This window comes from Trachypithecus francoisi, unplaced genomic scaffold (assembly GCF_009764315.1).
Source record: "Trachypithecus francoisi isolate TF-2019V2 unplaced genomic scaffold, Tfra_2.0 Lachesis_group2, whole genome shotgun sequence".
Classification (NCBI taxonomy): domain Eukaryota; kingdom Metazoa; phylum Chordata; class Mammalia; order Primates; family Cercopithecidae; genus Trachypithecus; species Trachypithecus francoisi.
The window spans coordinates 130,877,455-130,895,148 of record NW_022681465.1 but is presented as its reverse complement, the minus strand read 5'-3'; the positions used below and the strand labels follow the sequence as shown (position 1 = coordinate 130,895,148).

Here is a 17,694-nt window from a genome sequence, read left to right as displayed (position 1 = left end):
ACCCATCACCCGAGCAGTATACACTGCACCTAATTTGTAGTCTTTTATTCCTCTCCCCTCCTCACCCTTTCCCCCTAAGTCCCCAAAGTTCTTTTGTCATTCTTATGTATGAGACTGGAGATGATTATTCTCAGGAATGGAAAACCATCTAGTTTTAAATTCTGTTCCTGTTATTTACTAGTTGTGTGATTTTTTCGAGCTTATTTCCTCCTGCACAAAATGGGGATAGTATTATCGACTTTAAAGGGGTCCCATAAATATTACATGATATATAATTTTTGCATGATACACAGTAGAGGGCTCTGGAGCATAGCAGTTGCTCAGTAAACGGTCACTTATAATAAGAATTACAATATTGAGGATTATATATAAGCACATAACTTTTAATTTAAAATGATCTCATACATTATCTCAAAAGAGTTGCTGATATCTTCAAGTTTTCCGCGTGCATCTTGCTTTCTCTTGCCACAATGCCTTGGCATGTGCAGCTCTGTCTGCAGGTCTTCTGCTGACTTCTGTTGTCCCTTTTCACTCAGGTAATGCTGTCTCTCTTTCATGTTATACTTCAATTCCCTGACATCCTTAACTAGGCCAAGATTTCCTTATTATTCACTATAATAGCACCATATACCTCTCCTTAGAAGTATCTATTCTACTTACAACTTTACATCAATTTATATAATTAAAAAACGAATGACTGTCTCTTTTACTAGACAATATATTCAATAAGGACACTTTCTCTCTGCCTGTCTATTTTTTTATGTATCTCTAGCTCCCAGCTCACGGCTTGAGACAGAGTAGAACCTGACAAATATTTGTTGAATTAAAGAATGAACAACAAAAACTTCTTAAGATAAATGTATTTGGATATTAAAGGAAAGGCAGCCCCCAGAGGGTAGTATCTCTGAGTTTATCTAAGTGGTAAATACTTGTTTAAAATATGTATTTTTGGCCAGGTGTGGTGGCTCACTCCTGTAATCCCAGCACTTTGGGAGGTTGAAGCAAGCAAATCCCTGGAGCCCAGGAGTTAGAGACCAGCTTGGGCAATGTGGCAAAACCCCATATCTACATAAAAGTACAAAAATTTGCCAGGCATGGTGGTGCTCACCTGTGGTCCCAGCTATTTGGGAGGCTGAGGTGGGAGATTCACTTGAACCCAGGAGGTGGAGGTTGCAGTGAGCCAAGATTGCACCACTGCACTCTAGCCTTGCGAACAGAATGAGACTCTTTCTCTAAAAAGAGTATTGTTCAGATAAGTGGATCTGTACCTATGAAATTGCTCAAAGAGGTTCCGGGGCAGGAAGGTGAAGAGGGTGTATTTGGTTGTGCAGGTTCTGTTGCCGGGATATCTCCTGGAGACCTCTTCCCAATCTTGATGGAATATACTGTTGTTGGGGAACACGACCCGCTGCTGTGTCAAGTTGTAGCTCTGTCTGCCTTTCTCAGGAGAGAGCAGCGGTGTGGTTTCTGATGGACAATCGGGGAAGCCATCTCTGACTCTCCACTGCCACCGATGCCACGAAGAGTCCACTGAGAGGACCATTTCCAGCAGCAAGCTAAGGTCTGAAAACAGACACAGGAGGAACTATGTTTAGGAGAAATATGCAGCATGTTAGCCTGTTCACTTCTGCCCCATCCATGCAGGGTAGACACTGAGAGTAGCCTCAGCCCACACTTTCACCTACTTCTTTGTAACTAAAGGTCACTAGATCCTGACCATTTGCTTCCCTGCTCTTCCTAAAGATAGGATTTCTGACATTAGAATCATAAGGATTTTAAGACTGTTTCTGATGTTAGAATCCCTATGTTCTAGGGTGACACGCTAAACAAATAATCACATAAATAACATGCTCCTAACACTGGGACACGTGCCATGGAAGCATTGAAGTGGGTGGGACATGCTGTTGGCCTAGTTGGGACTGTCAGGGATAGCTAAAGTGTGGCTTGCTGGGCTAAGACCCTGCAGGTCAGAAGTCTAGCTCTGGTTCAGTCCTAGTGGGGAACTGTCCCTTCACCTTCAGCTGATCTCCAGCTTCCTCACTGTGAAATGAGGAACACTGTTCTTACTATAGTTTTTCCACAAGATTTTTCTGAGGAACAAATTGGATAGTACAGAAAAATATATTGGGACACATCTTAAAACAAAGGAAAAGGTACCTATTCTTTAGGTTTTCTTTGGCGCTAACATTTTCTGATACTGATGACATTTTGCAGAAACTCACCTGTGGCCGGAACCTCAAATGAGAGTGATAAGTAGAATAGATGGGACAGGTTCTTTCCTAGGAAATTTGTCCATAAGGTGACTAGGCTGTGCTACTATCCACTCAACTGGCTTTTCTTAATCTAGATGGCTGGGGGTGGGGATAGGGATCCCTTCCTTTCTCTCCACTCCATTTGGTGGTTTCTGAAACTAAGTACTTGATCAAGCAGATGATCTGCCCAGGTGGCAAAGAAATGCTGCTTTATAGCACATCAAAAAGCTTGTCCACCACCATCAAGTCAGCTTCATCCCTGGTATGCAAGACTGGATCAACATACACAAATCAATAAATGTAATTCATCACATAAACAGAAACCATTACAAAAAACACATGATTACGTCAATAGATGCAGAAAAGGCCTCTGATAAAATTCAACACCCTTTCATGCTAAAAATTCTCAATAAACTGGGTATTGATGGAAAGTATCTCAAATAATAAGAGCCATTTATGACAAACCCACAGTCAATATCATACCGAACGGGAAAAAGCTGGAAGCATTCCCTTTGGAAACCAGCATAAGACAAGGAGGCCCTCTCTTACCAGTCCTATTCAACATAGTATTGGAAGTTCTGGCCAGGGCAATCAGGCAAGAGGAAGAAATAAAGGGTATTCAAATAGGAAGAGATAAAGTCAAATTGTCCCTGTTCACAGATGACATGATTGTATATTTAGAAAACCCCATTGTCTCAGCCCCACATCTCCTTAAGCTGATAAGCAACTTCAGCAAAGTCTCAGGATACAAAATCAATGTGCAAAAATCACAAGCATTCCTATAAGCAATAATAGACAAACATAGAGCCAAATCATGAGTGAACTCCCCTTCACAAATGCTACAAAGAAAATAAAATACCTAGGAATACAACTTACAAGGGATGTAAAGGACTGCTTCAAGGAGAACTACAAGCCACTGCTCAAGGAAATAAGAGAGGACACACACAAATGGAAAAACATTCCATGTTCATGGAGAGGAAAAATCAATATCGTGAAAATGGCCATACTCCCCAAAGTAATTTATAGACTCAATGCTATACCCATCAAGCAACCATTGACTTTCTTCACAGAATTAAAAAAAAACTACTTTAAATTTCATATGGAACCAAAAAATTAGGATTGTCTTGGCCCGTATAGCTCAAGACAATCCTAAGCAAAAAGAACAAAGCTGGAGGCATCATGCTACCTGACTTCAAACTATACTACAAGGCTACAGTAACCAAAACAGCATGATACTGGTACCAAAGCAGATATATAGACCAGTGGAACAGAACAGAGGCCTCAGAAGTAATGCCACACATCTACAACCATCTGATCTTTGACAAACCTGACAAAAACAAGCAATGGGGAAAGGATTCCCTATTTAATAAATGGTGTCGGGAAAGTTGGCTAGCCATATGCAGAAAACTGAAACTGGACCCCCTTCCTTACACCTTATACAAAAATTAACTCAAGATGGATTAAAGATTTAAAAGTAAGACCTACAACCATAAAAACCCCAGAGGAACACCTAGGCAAAGCCATTCAGGACATAGGCATGGGCAAAGACTTCATGACAAAAACACCAAAAGCAATGGCAACAAAAGCCAAAATGGACAAATGGGATCTAATTAAACTAAAGAGCTTCTGCACAGCAAAAGAGACTATCATCAGAGTGAACAGGAAACCTACAGAATGGGAGAAAATTTTTGCAATCTATCCATCTGACAAAGGACTAATATCCAGAATCTACAAAGAATTTAAACAAATTTCCAAGAAAAAAACAAACAACACCATCAAAAGGTGGGTGAAGGATATGAACAGACACTTTTTTTTTTTTTTTTTTTTGTTTTTGTTTGAGACGGAGTCTTGCTCTGTCGACCAGGCTGGAGTGCAGTGGCTGGATCTCAGCTCACTGCAAGCTCCGCCTCCCGGGTTCACGCGATTCTCCTGCCTCAGCCTCCCGAGTAGCTGGGACTACAGGTGCCCGCCACCTCGCCCGGCTAGTTTTTTTGTATTTTTCAGTAGAGACGGGGTTTCACCGTGTTAGCCAGGATGGTCTCGATCTCCTGACCTCGTGATCCGCCCGTCTCGGCCTCCCAAAGTGCTGGGATTACAGGCTTGAGCCACCGCGACACTTCTCAAAAGATGACATATATGCAGCCAACAAACATACGAAAAAAAGCTTATCATCACTGGTCATTAGAGAAATGCAAATCAAAACCACAATGAGATACCATCTCACAGCAGTTAGGATGGCGATCATTAAAAAGTCAGGAAACAACAGATACTGGAGAGGATATGGAGTAATAGGAATGCTTTTACACTGTTGGTGGGAATGTAAATTAGTTCAGCCATTGTGGAAGACAGTGTGGTGATTTCTCAAGGATCTAGAACCAGAAGAACCATTTGACCCAGCAATCCCATTACTGGGGATATAACCAAAGGATTATAAATCATTCTTCTACAAAGACACACGCACACATATGTTTATTGCAGCACTGTTCACAATAGCAAAGACTTGGAACCAACCCAAATGCCCATTAATGATAGACTGGATAAAGAAAATGTGGCACATATACAGCATGGAATATTATGCAGCCACAAAAAAGGATGAGTTCATGTCCTTTGAAGGGACATGGATGAAGCTGGAAACCATCATTCTCAGCAAACCAACACAGGAACAGAAAACCAAACACCGCATGTTCTCACTCGTAAGTGGGAGTTGCACTATGAGAACACATGGACACAGGGAGGGGAACATCACACACTGGGGCCTGTTGTGGGATGGGGAGCTAGGGGAGGGATAGCATTAGGAAAAATACCTAATATAGATGACGGGTTAATGGGTGCAGAAAACTACCATGGCACAGGTATACTTATGTAACAAACCTGCACATTCTGCACATATATCCCAGAACTTAAAGTATAATGATGATTTAAAAAAAAAATGCTGCTTTACCTAGGAGTTTCCAGTTTCTGAACTCTTTTAAATAAAGCCGACAAGCAAACTCTCATGGTTCTTTTTGGCCAAAATTTTCTTAAACACCCAGATAGATATTATTCAAAGGTACATTTTATAAAGTTAGAATTTGTATATAATAGTCCTTCTCATGTAGTAGGCTCATAGGATAATTTTCTTTTGAATAAGTGGATGAGTGAAGGTCAAGTACTATTAATCTTACAATGAATTACCCAGCCTGTCATGGTAAATATGATCGCTTAGGAAAAAAAGTTTTATTTCTAGTTTAAATGGTAATATTTTACTTTCTTCATGCCCATATGATCTGACCCTCATCGTAATTCTCCTCATAGCTTTCATCAATCCAACTGATTTTCAATCCACAGACCCCAAGGCTGCAGCAAGCTCTTCAGAGACCAAGTAAGCCCTTGTAGCAAGCATGAAAAGGTAAATGTAATTACGGATGCCTATCATAATGTGACCAAAAGCAATATTATGACATTTAGCAAGCTGGAAATAATATTGTGTATTTTCTTTGTTATTATAAAAAATGCACCAGCCAGGCACAGGGGCTCACACCTGTAATCCCAGAACTTTGGGAGGCCGAGTCGGGCGCATACCGAGGATGGGAGACCATCCTGACTAACACAGTGAAACCTCGTTTCTAATAAAAATACAAAAAATTAGCCGGGCGTGGTGGCGGGCGCCTGTAGTCCCAGCTACTCAAGAGGCTGAGGCAGGAGAATGGCATGAACCTGGGAGGCGGAGCTTGCAGTGAGCCGAGATCACACCACTGCACTCCAGCCTGGGCGACAGAGTGAGACTCCATCAAAAAACAAACACACACACACACACACACACACACACACACACACACACTTTCATGAATTTCTTTTTTACTGCAAAGGAAAAGGAAATGAAAAGATCATGAATAGCGTTGAAAATGCAAATGAGAAATCTTGCCTTGGTTAATGCCATCCATATCAGACTTCTCTCACTATTAGGTAGTAAGATCTTCTTAAATCAAGAGATTGGATTGATGTGGGAAATGTAGTTATTTTCGGCGGGGTAGGATTAAAAGTCTATTTATCATAAGAATAGTCTTTATTTTTTTTTAAGCATGTAAAATGAGCTTCCTTAAAAATAAAGCAGATATAACTTGAATGTCAAATTGGTGAATGAAAGTTTGATGAGGAACTAAATATTTATATAGTTTCAAAGTATCCTCCCCCAATATTATTCATTATAATGATAAAAAGAATCACAGTGGAGAAATGTGGCAGACACCAACTTACAACAGAGATCAAAGCAAGTATTGAAGCTGTCCTCACAGGGTTAACAAGAATTCTGGACCGAAATCGAGTTATAACTAAACATTAATCAGGTTGCACTTTGACCTACTTCCTTGTAACTGAAAGTCACTAGATCCTGACCATTTGCTTCCCCATTGCTCCTAAAGATAGGATTTCTGACATTAGAGTCATAAGGGTTTTAAGACTGAGTTTCTGATGTTAGAATCACAAGGCTTTTAAGAATTGCTGAAGATGTTTTTCAGATCCTGAAGTCCAGTGAAACCACTGACGCCAACCCATTTGAGGACCCCACATAGGAACAGAATCAGCACGAGGACACAGTTTCTTCGTCTCTCTGTCCTATGATTTCACCCTGCACTCTTTGATCAATCAACAATCTTCACACTTCTCCCTGTTCTAAAACTCTTATAAACTTTAGCCCCAAACTCCTCACAGAGATGGACTTGAGGTTTCCTCCCGTCTCTTTATGTGACAGCCCTCCGATTAAATCTCTTTCTCCTGCAACTTGACATCTTGGCATATTGATTTGCTGCACATATTGGGTGCTGGACTTATTATGGTTATAGTATCACAAATAATGGGATACAATGACATCTCTTGCCTCCTGACATGATGCATTGAGAACATGAGTTTCCTCTCTGGTAGAAACATTAAGAAACCTTAAATTGGGGGGCTATTCTATAAAACAACTGGCCTGTGTTTTTCAAATGTAAATGATCAAAAAAGGGCAAAATAACTGTTTATGATTAAAATAAAAATAAAAACTAAATGTAATACATAATTCTGGGTTGAATCCTATACTAGAGGAAGATAAAATAGATATAAGGGGCATTCTTGGACAATGGGTAAAATTTGAATGTAAACTACAGTTAGGTGATAGCATTTTAACAATCTCAAATTTCCTGATTTTGATAATTATATGGTGGTTATATATAAAAACACTCTTGTTTTTAGGAAATTCACCCCAGAGTATTTAGAGGTAAAGGGTAAGATGTCTCCATGGGTCAGAAAAAATGTATATGCTTGTGTGTGTGTATATATATATGTGTGTGTGTGTACATATGTGCGCACGTGCACGCACACAGAGTGGTATAGTCAGGGAAGGGCTCGTGGGAAAAGGAACATTTATTTAAAGTTACCTGAAGAAACATAGGAGTTAGCTAGGTAGGGAGGTTGGGGAAGAAGAATGAGTTCCAGAAATGGGAGGAAGTTCATGAGGTGTTCCATAGAGCAGTGGTCTTCAACCTTTTTGGCACCAGATACTGGTTTCATGGAAGACAATTTTTCCATGGACAGTGATTGGGGGATAGTTTTGCGATGAAACTGTTCCACCTCAGATTATCAGACATTCGTTAGATTCTCACGAGGGCGTGACCTAGATTCCTTGCATGCACAATTCACGATAGGGTTGCGTTCCTATGAGAATTTAATGTCTCCACTGATCTGACAGCAGGCAGAGCTCGCCTGCCACTTACCTCCTGCTGTGCGGACTGGTTCTGTACAGGCCACGGACTGCTATGGGTCCGTGGCTCAGGGATTGGGGACTCCTGGTGTAGGGTACATGGAATGGGAGACAAAGAGTGGCAGAAGTTGAGGCTGGAGAGACAGCCCAGGGTCAGATGGCCTGCTGAGGCTGTTATGCTGAGGGCAAGAGAAAGTCTGAAGAGTGCCAGGGAAATGACACATTGTGAGTGTGGATTCCAAGCGTCATTCTGGCAGAAGCATGTAATGGTGGGCTGGAGGGATGGAGACTGGGGGCAGAGGCAGCTCTTTGACCGACTGCCCCTTTCCCCTCCAAATAAAGTATTTCTTCCTGAGAGTGGAACAGGAAACAAAGAGGGATTGTATAACCCCATTATCTGAGGTGTGGTTTATTGCTGCTTGCAGAAAGTTTAGGGTGGGGCACACCTGAAGAACTCCCTAAGTTGTAAAACCTTTGTCTCATTCTAGATTTTTGAAATGGCACTTCCCAGTAGAAATAACTTGAGGATTGCCTAATTTTGCTAATTCATACTTAGATCACAACTTGAAGTGATAATCCTCTCAAGCACCAGCCTTATTCTCTTCTGGGCACAATGTCATCTAGATGATAGAAGGACAATCCTATATGGGGGACCTTTAGCCTAATAAGCTGGGCTAACTTCCGTTTTTTGAGGAATTCTGTTTCTCTCTCCCAAACTTTCTCCACCTTACCTGGTTCACATTTCCAATTGACTCCAGTTCCTTTCTGTTTCATTTTAATGAGCCCAAATAAACCCCATCTCTAGCAAGTTCCATTTTCATTGTTAGGGGATAAATCAACTAGTCATTCATTGAATCAACAAATACTTATTGAATCCTTGTTTATTATATACCAGGTGAGTAAATCCTACCCATACATCCCTTTCCGTCTGAGCTTACATTAGGTGGCTGAGAGATTTTAAACACACACTTTTAGAAATAAATATATATTCACCAACCAGGAAAAGTGCCACTGTCAAAAGACAAAAATCACAACAGGTTTAAAGATCTTAATTAACTTTATTTTTGGTTCTAAAATTGGGCAGCACTTCATTTCATAAAATATAATCAGCATTCCAATGAGCTGAACAGAGGAGATTGACTTTGTAGAAAGGGCTGAAGAAAGCAGAAACACAAAACAAAAATGAATTCGTCATTTCAAAATTAGTTTCCTTGTAAGGCAGGAACAGGAAACAGAACAACAGAAAAATAACCGAATGGTTAACATCAGGTTATTTTTATTTGTAAGGATTAAAGGCAGGGGCAACTTCCTTTCCATACCAATTGAAACTGACCTAGTTGGGAAATTATGTCTCTCTCTTGATTTCTCTGAAGGTGGATAACAATTTAGTTTCAGTTTAGTGAAAGTGACTCCACTTTAATTTTTAGTCTGGTCTGTTGGGGCCTAGCTTTGTCCAAAACAATGGCCTCCTATAATTTTTATTTAATACTGTGAAAGAGAGCAGGGTGCAGTGACCACATTACAGAGGGATGGGACCTTGTCTCCCAAGAGGTGGGGCTTGAATTGAGATCAGGGAATGAGTGAGAGGTGGCTGAATGGAATACTATTGTGTGTATATGTGTATGAGTAAGTGTGTGTGTGTGTGTGTGGGTGCTGTGTTTCTGTAAGTAAGCATCCTAGGAAGACAAAGCCATATTTACAAGTCTTCTGTGGCTACAGCAAGCGTGTTGACTTGAAGAATGGAGAGAAGACCCAGGTAGGCTAAAAAGCAGAAATAAGTCTTTACTTCAGAATTATTTTTCCTCCATGCCCAATTCTCTAAAAAGTGTATCAGTGGGTTAGGACTATGGGAGAAAAAAATCTGTAAAATTAAGTTTAATCTATACTTAGACTCTTGATAAATAATATAAAACTCTGATATTAGAATGAAATAGAATTTAAGAAACTTTGGCCTTCAGTTAACCACAGGAGTTTTTAAATCACTCTACCCTGAAGGCAAAATGTGTACATCTCAGGGAAAAAAAAGATTTCCTATTAGACATCTAGTTAGCAAACAATAACCAATGAAGAAGAAATAGTCTGGAGTTAGCAGATCTTCAAATCAATAATTATATCAGTTTTTCACGAATTATAATCATTCTTGAATCATCTTCTCAATTTTTACCACACTCAAATAGCATTTTTATTAAATGCAATATATTTTACTTTAGGTGAACTCACTTCTCAAAAGCTTCAAATTTTTTTTTTTTTTTTTGAGATAGAGTCTCACTCTGTCACCTAGGCTGGAGTACAACGGCAAGATCTTGGCTCACTGCAACCTCTGCCTCCCAGGTTCAAGTGATTCTCCTGCCTCAGCCTCCTGAGTAGCTGGGATTACAGGCACCTGCCATCATGCCCGGCTATTTTTTGTATTTTTTTGTAGAGACAGGGTTTCGTATTTTGGCCAGGTTAGTCTTAAACTCCTGACCTCGGGTGATCCACCCACCTCGGTCTCCCAAAGTGCTGGGATTACAGGCGTGAGCCACCATGCCTGGCCAAAAACTTCAGTATTAACTTTGGCTTTGAGCTAAATCTTAATACCAAAATGAAGTGGTTTGACAGTATTGATTTTTTTTTTTAAATAGGCACTGACAGGAACAACTTTTATTAAAATAAAAACTGTTGATCCCTTATGACAACATTGGCCTACACCTCTATGTCTCTATTTGCTCTTCTGGGAACCTGGTTCAGAAACATTACCACTCGCCCAGAAAGGATCAGTCATTTCCATTATTTGTGGTTTACCTACTAACACAGGAAAGGCTGCTAACATGGTTTGCAAGTTTCTTCCCCTCAAAACAATAACAACAACAACAACCAACAGGTTTTTCATCAACCCTGAATTAAATAAAAAAATTCAGTGAGCCAGATTCCTATCCATTCCCCCAAGCATTGTAGTAGATCAAAGAAGGATTTGTAGTAAAACAATCTTATCATAAATTTCTTATCCATTTTGCTTTTTCTCCTTATTTTGATTGGATTTACTTGAGTAATGATCATCACTTAGTCTTTTACTGATTTTACCAAAACCCATTTACAGACAAAGAAACAAAGAAAAGGGGAATAGAATGATTTCTCTGTAGAACTTGTCATTTCTTCCTAATCCATTTCAGTAAAAGCTATATTTACTAGAATACAAGATGTCCTTTTTCCACATTATAATATTTTTGAAACTAGATTGTTTCATACCATTGCTATGTTAGTGTTTTCTTATTTACATAAACTCACAAAGTATTATTAAATTGATGACATTTTAGATTCAAAAAAGATATCTAGTTGTAGACAAATATGCCAGAAAACAGAAATTGCCATTTGAAAGACCCTCCATAAATTTTGTAGTTTGGACCTGCCCAGGAAAGTTCAGTGAGGCCTTCGTGGGAAAGGAGCAGTCTAAGCGGAGACCTTATTCTGCAGTGGAGTTTGGATAGACTAGAAGCCTTCAGGAAGGCTGAACTTTAGCATTCCCATTTGCACTGTACTCAGCTACAGGCATCTACATATAGCTGCTTGTATGGAATCAGTTCTTATGAGCACAAAAAAGTGCTCTGTCCTTCCCAATGGGAAGAACAAGAGCTGTGATTGTGCCTTATTCACAGGCTACAAAACATGTCCTATAATTAGGATGCCAGAAGCTGACTTCCTCTGGAGAGAAAGAAACATTAAGAAGAAATGTATGCAGGGTGGGGTGGGATGGGGATTGTTGTCTTTGGTTGGTAAGAGTGGGGACTAGTGGGAAAGAGAGAGTGAGAAATAAATAGCAACCACCTAAAATAAAATTAGTGAAAGGATGCAATTCTGTGGAAGATAATTAAAATACATGACAAATGTAATCCTATAGAATGGGCCTTTGTGGGAAAGGAAAGATGGGAGGGGAGTCCGTTCCATGACTCAAGCATCTTCAGCATGCCACACTCAGCCCCATCACTAGTCCTTAAGTCAATTAAAGCTTTTAACCCTGATTGGTTTTCTCCTAGCTCCCCAACTCATAAGAGCTTTAGGGGAGTCCGTTCCATGACTCAAGCATCTTCAGCATGCCACACTCAGCCCCATCACTAGTCCTTAAGTCAATTAAAGCTTTTAACCCTGATTGGTTTTCTCCTAGCTCCCCAACTCATAAGAGCTTTACTCCAACAGATTTCCAAACATGGATATTTTTTAAACAGACAAGAAAATATTTCTAGTCTGCCACATTATACTTCATCACCTGCCAAGTTCATTAGAGTTTACAGTATCACAAATTATCTTGCAAGCTAGTCTCCAATTTGGTGTATTTGGAGCTAAGATTTCTCTCACGAACTTTACATCAAAATATCCTACTGCTTATTTGCCATTTCTACTTGTTTTCTAGGTATTTCAACTTTAACAATTCTAAAACTCTTGGATTCTCTCCAAAATTCACTTTAGTTCCAGTAGTACCCATTTCCATGAATAGCATCTCTGTTTACCTTAATGACTTAAGAGTAACCTTTGACTTCTCTTTTCATTTACTACAGTCAATCTATTTTTAAGTTTTATCCATTTTTGCCCTTTAAATATTTTTCAAATCCATTTGCTTCTTAACCACTGTGCCTGGCCAAGCCACTATTTTTAAGTGTAGCAGATACTGTTGAGATTAATATATTGCAATTTTATTCGAAGGCATTATTAATTTTATGGTAGGATTTGTAATTATATATTTTCTCGATTAATACCAGAATTTTAGCTACTGTCGGGCAGAAGTTGTGAATTATTTGATGACAGAAGAGATCTTTCACACACTGGTATACTAAAGACATTTGGACACATTGGTGTTGTAAAGGGATACCAGAACTGAAAGCAGAGTACAAGGTGAAATGCAGAGGAAAATCAGTGATGCAGAGTCCCTGACATAATAAAATGGTTGGGGAGATGAGATGTATATACATGGAAAGGTACTGAATAGGCTACCAATGGGAAATTGAATGAATGGCAGACAGTAAGGACCAGAAATTGTTAGAGATGTAAGAAAACACAGTTGACGGAGAAGGACAAGGCAAGCATCTTGGGGAAGCAGAAATAGCCAATTAGTGAATCAGAGAGTTGAGTAGCCAGAGGCAGGCATGAGTCCAGAAAGCACAAGAATAGGCAAATGAGAAGCTTCATTTCTTATCCCCATGTCAGATTCCCTGAATCAGAAGTTCTGGGGATGAGGGTGGAAAGTCTGCACTCTTCACCAGCTCCCAGGTCATTTTAATGTAGGGGTTGCCAAATAGCAAATCTGGAGAGACACTGCCTTATATGCTCACCTATATGTTCTCCCTTGAAAACTCGAACTACCTTTTCCCATTTTCTTCCCTTTATTCTAAGTCTGATCTCTCAAGTATCTTCCTAATGAAAGGCAAAAGACAGAGCAGGCAATATTTCCTTTGTGAGAGACAGGTAAAATGAGATGCATAATTTCATTTTTAACATCCCTCTAGGCAGAAATGTGATTTCACTTAAAAATTGTTTTATAGATTCTTTTGGTATGTTTTACTGACAAAATAATTAAGTTGGATCTAATTAAAAGTAAATAAATCGCTCACAGAAGCTGGATGAATCAGTGCTGAGCTGAGAGGTGATAAAAGTTGTTCAAAGTTCACGAAGCTGAAAGCAATCAAAAGACAATAGTACACACCGACTGTCTCAGTTCACCTCAAATGTACGCATGGTCCATGAGTTACATACCAATTAGTACACCCTGGAAGAACCAAGGTGGGGGCAGGCATGGAGCAGGACCTGGGAAATTTTGGAGCAGCTTCCTTAACGGACTAGGCTTCTGGCTTAGCACAGAGAATGTGGCACCAGGTTTGTGAAATGGGGTGAGAAAAACTGATACTAGAGTGGCTGCCTTCAGAGTTTTCCTAGGGAAGGAATATTCTTTTAATCAGCATTTGGGGTAAAAGGCAAGGGGACAAGAATTAAGGAGAAAAGGAAAAGGGAGAGGGAAAGGGATGGCAAATAAGCTGGCAAAAGCATGAGAAATAGAGATAAGATGGTAGAAGGTTTGGTGTCTGTGTTGGCAGAAAAGGGCAGAGAGTTTTTTTTTTTTAAAGTCAATATTAACTTAGAAATACGTGAAATATTATAATATGATATAATGCCCTTCCATGTTACTTTAAAATTGTTAGTGAAACTTCACAAAATAGAGTTGTCAACTATGAAAGGTATCATTTGATTGGGGGTCTAGAAGTCATGAAGGAGGGACTGTCTCCTTCTTTGGCTTCAGGCCAAAGGGAAATGATTAAAGAAAAGCCACAGGAAAGAGTGGAGAATGAGAAATACAGAAAATTCTGGAAATCAGAATCGGCGATGGCTGGGAAAAACATAAGTCCCAGAGGAATTTTAGAAGTTGTGGGGTAAGTGGCATTTGATGTTCCTTAGGATCTGGGTTGGGGATTCAAGCGATTTCATCTAAGCGTTAAAGGACAAGGTAAGCCAAGCCAAGATATCTGGCTTCTATATGCCACTAACCAGCTGTGTAGCCATGGGCAAGTCATTATTCTCCCTGGGCCCTAGTTGCTTCCCCTGTAAAATGAGAGAACTGGACTAAGTAATCCTTAAGGCCCATATACATCTCTAGCACTTTCGTCTCAAGTTTAAATCTCACTTTGACTTCTGTGAAGTCCAGGGGGATGCGTGACCATGATAAGAGACCTTTCCAAAGGGCAGACTATTTCTTCCCCAAACGGCAGCCTGGACTCTCCATAAAAGGTAAGTGATCTCACAGCACATAATTGCTAAGTGGCTGCTTTTTTCTCTTTTCAGAAATGGAGACCTTTTCATTCCTCTGTTTTGTCTGAGTTCCTTTCTTATATGTGCTTTGGACTGGACATTCTCACACTTCCAAAAAATAACACAACCCTCTCAACTTTATTTTTCCTCTTTTATTAGATTAATAATAACAAGATGGTCAAAAGGTCTCCATGTTTCAAACTTCTAGTCCCAAAGTAGGGAGGAATTTCAAGAAGGATCCAACTGTCTATTGAACATTGCCCCTTGGATGTCTTCTGAGAACGTCAATCTCAGTTTGTCTCCAAACAGCCTCAGTATCTTTACCCCTCCATCTACACTTGCCCCCTATTACCTTTCTCATGGAATGGCAACCCTACCCTTTCGGTTGTCCAAGCCTTTGATTCCTCTCTCACCTCTCATATCCAATCAATTATCACGTCCTGTTGGTTGTAACCCATTACATGTGTGTCAGTTTGCTTCACTCTCCCCTGGACCCGTTGCCACACACCTGTCCAGGCCACTCTCATCTCTAGCTGTGCTTACGTGGACTCATGACTTGTCCCTCTGCTGCCAGTTTTGCCCCCCTCTGTTCTCTTTTCCACAGTGAAATCAGAAATACACCACCAAACTCTAGATCGATTCATGCTATCTCCTTGTGTAAAACCCTCTCTGATTTCAATTTACCTCAGACAGTATAAGGAACAAAACTTTAACATAATTTACAACTCCTTCCCCTCAAACTAGACACAGACTTTCTTCCCAGCCCTGTCTTTTGTTATCCTCTCTTTCACATTCTAGTCATAAGGAAATTATTTTATTTTCTTTTGTGTTCATCTTTCTCTCCCACTGACATACCATCATTACCAGCACGTTGTAACCCACTTCCTATGCTCAAAAAGCCTAGCTAATTTATGATTGAGGGGCTATGCGTGTGCTCCACAGTACTCTTCCTTATCCCATTTTAGCCCTTAGTTCTGGGTAGTGAGCCTCTGTACAAGTCTGGATTGAGGGATTCTACAAGCCAATCACCCTTCTACCCCAGAGCTGCCCAAGAACAGTCACTACTTTACCCTCTACAGTGCCTCCTGGAAGCAGTCACCCCCTTCTACCCTAATATCTCCTGGGAGCAGTTACTCTTCTATCCCAGTGCCTCCTGGGATTAGTCACACCTCTACCCAATGCCTTCTGGGAACAGGCACCCCTCTGCCCCAGTGCCTCCTGGGAGCAGTCACCCTTTTATTCTAATGCCTCCTGAGAGCAGTCACTCCTCTGCCTCAGTGTTTCCTGGGAGCAGTCACCCTTCTATTCTAATACTTCCTGGAAGCAGTTACCCCTCTGCCCCAGTGCCTCCTAGGAGCAGTCATCATTCTATTCCAGTGCCTCCTGGGAGCAGTCACCCCTCTCCTGAGGGCTTCTTGGGAGCAGTCACTACTCTACCTCAGTGTCTCGTGGGAACAGTAACCCCTCTACCCCGGTACTTTGTGAGGTCAGTTGCCACTCTATCTGCCAGTGCTCCTGGGAGCACTCACCCCTCTACCCTATTGCCTTGTGAGGACAGTCATCACTTTACACCTCCTTCCTAGGTACAATGACTGACACTAAGAAATACTTCACTTATTTGATAAACAAAAACAATAATTTGTAATTTAAAATTATTTAAAAATATTTCAAAGAACTTTATTTCTATTATCTCATTTCATTCTCCAAATAATCCTATGAGGTAAGTTGGGCTTGTATTGTAATGGTTCTTTTCAGCCGTAGGCATTAAATTCCTCAAAGTCTCCAGTTAGAAGTAACTGTGGTTAAGGAACTTGAGAAATCATAATGGAAGTTCCCTGTTTTTGGACCAAATTTTGGGAGTATAACAAAAAACATTTTAAGCAAAACAACCAAGGCAGCATGCGAAATAACGTCAATATAAATGACACTTACTCATGTAATTAACAATGTGTATGATGCGATTTCACTTGGGACCTCCTCCCCAGGACTTTTTAATGCTTGTCTCTCCTGACACAAGAAACTTGAAAATAATTTTGTTTGTAGCTAACATCTGTTATGAAATATTAAATGAAAATTATTTTGATTTTATGACTCAGGGCTTTTGGATTTTTGGCTCCTTTGATCTGAGGGAATTATGAGAAACTGAAGTTTTGAGATTGGTGAATTATTGGGGAAGTGTTTTGAAACTCCTTTCCCATTACACAAGATTACAAGTTCTTAACTCTGCTCAGGAGAATTTCTGGCCAAGATACTTGTAACAGGATGCTCTCCTATGTCTCAGGAAAGGCTTTCCCAATAGAACCAGGGTACACGTCTAAGAACACAGTTCACCTGCTTTCAATATTCTTTATCTTTTAATAGTAGTTTATACAATCTCTATTTTCTATATACCATTTTTATTTTTACCTAACCCTTTAGTTTCCTCTTTTCTTAAAAATGACTTGATATTTGCATATACTAGAACTGAATATATACTGGAACTGAAACTGTCTGGGTCAACTAGAAGATCTGCAGAAGTAAATTTGTTCATACTGGATCTTCATATGTGATGAAATTGTGGTTTGGAGGATATGATTGTGGCTAATTAATTTTTCCATACATTAGAGATGAATCTGATTGCCCTTCTGAAATATTTATAATAATTTATAATGTATATTATTACATATAGGGGTAACTTGGAGATTGTGGGTTTGGTTCCAGAATACAACAATAAAGTGAATGTTGCGATGAAGTGAGTCACATATGTTTTTGAGTCCCACAGTGCATATAAAAGCTATGTTTATACTATACTATAGTCTATTGTGTGCAATAGCATTATGTCTAAAAAATACATAATTAAAAAATACTTTATTGCTAAAAAATGTCAGTCATTATCTGAGCTTATAAAAAGAGTTGTAAACTTTTTGCTGTTGGAGAGTTTTGTCTTGATGTTATTTGCTTTTTTTCTTTTTTAGG

General features: G+C 39.8%; 1 protein-coding gene across 2 annotated transcripts in view; it reads right to left on the bottom strand.

Annotated features, from left to right (window-relative positions):
• ATP10B (ATPase phospholipid transporting 10B (putative)) overlaps positions 1 to 17,694 on the bottom strand; it is a 280,240-nt gene that overhangs the window by 127,389 nt on the left and 135,157 nt on the right. Inside the window, exon 4 of one of the 2 annotated variants that reach the window (XM_033180385.1) lies at positions 1,269 to 1,563. In XM_033180385.1, the coding sequence (XP_033036276.1) occupies positions 1,269 to 1,543 (275 nt within the window). In that variant the 5' untranslated portion in view covers positions 1,544 to 1,563. Of the gene's footprint in view, positions 1 to 1,268; positions 1,564 to 17,694 lie in introns of those variants that run through there. The other variant, XM_033180386.1, reaches the window with a different exon arrangement.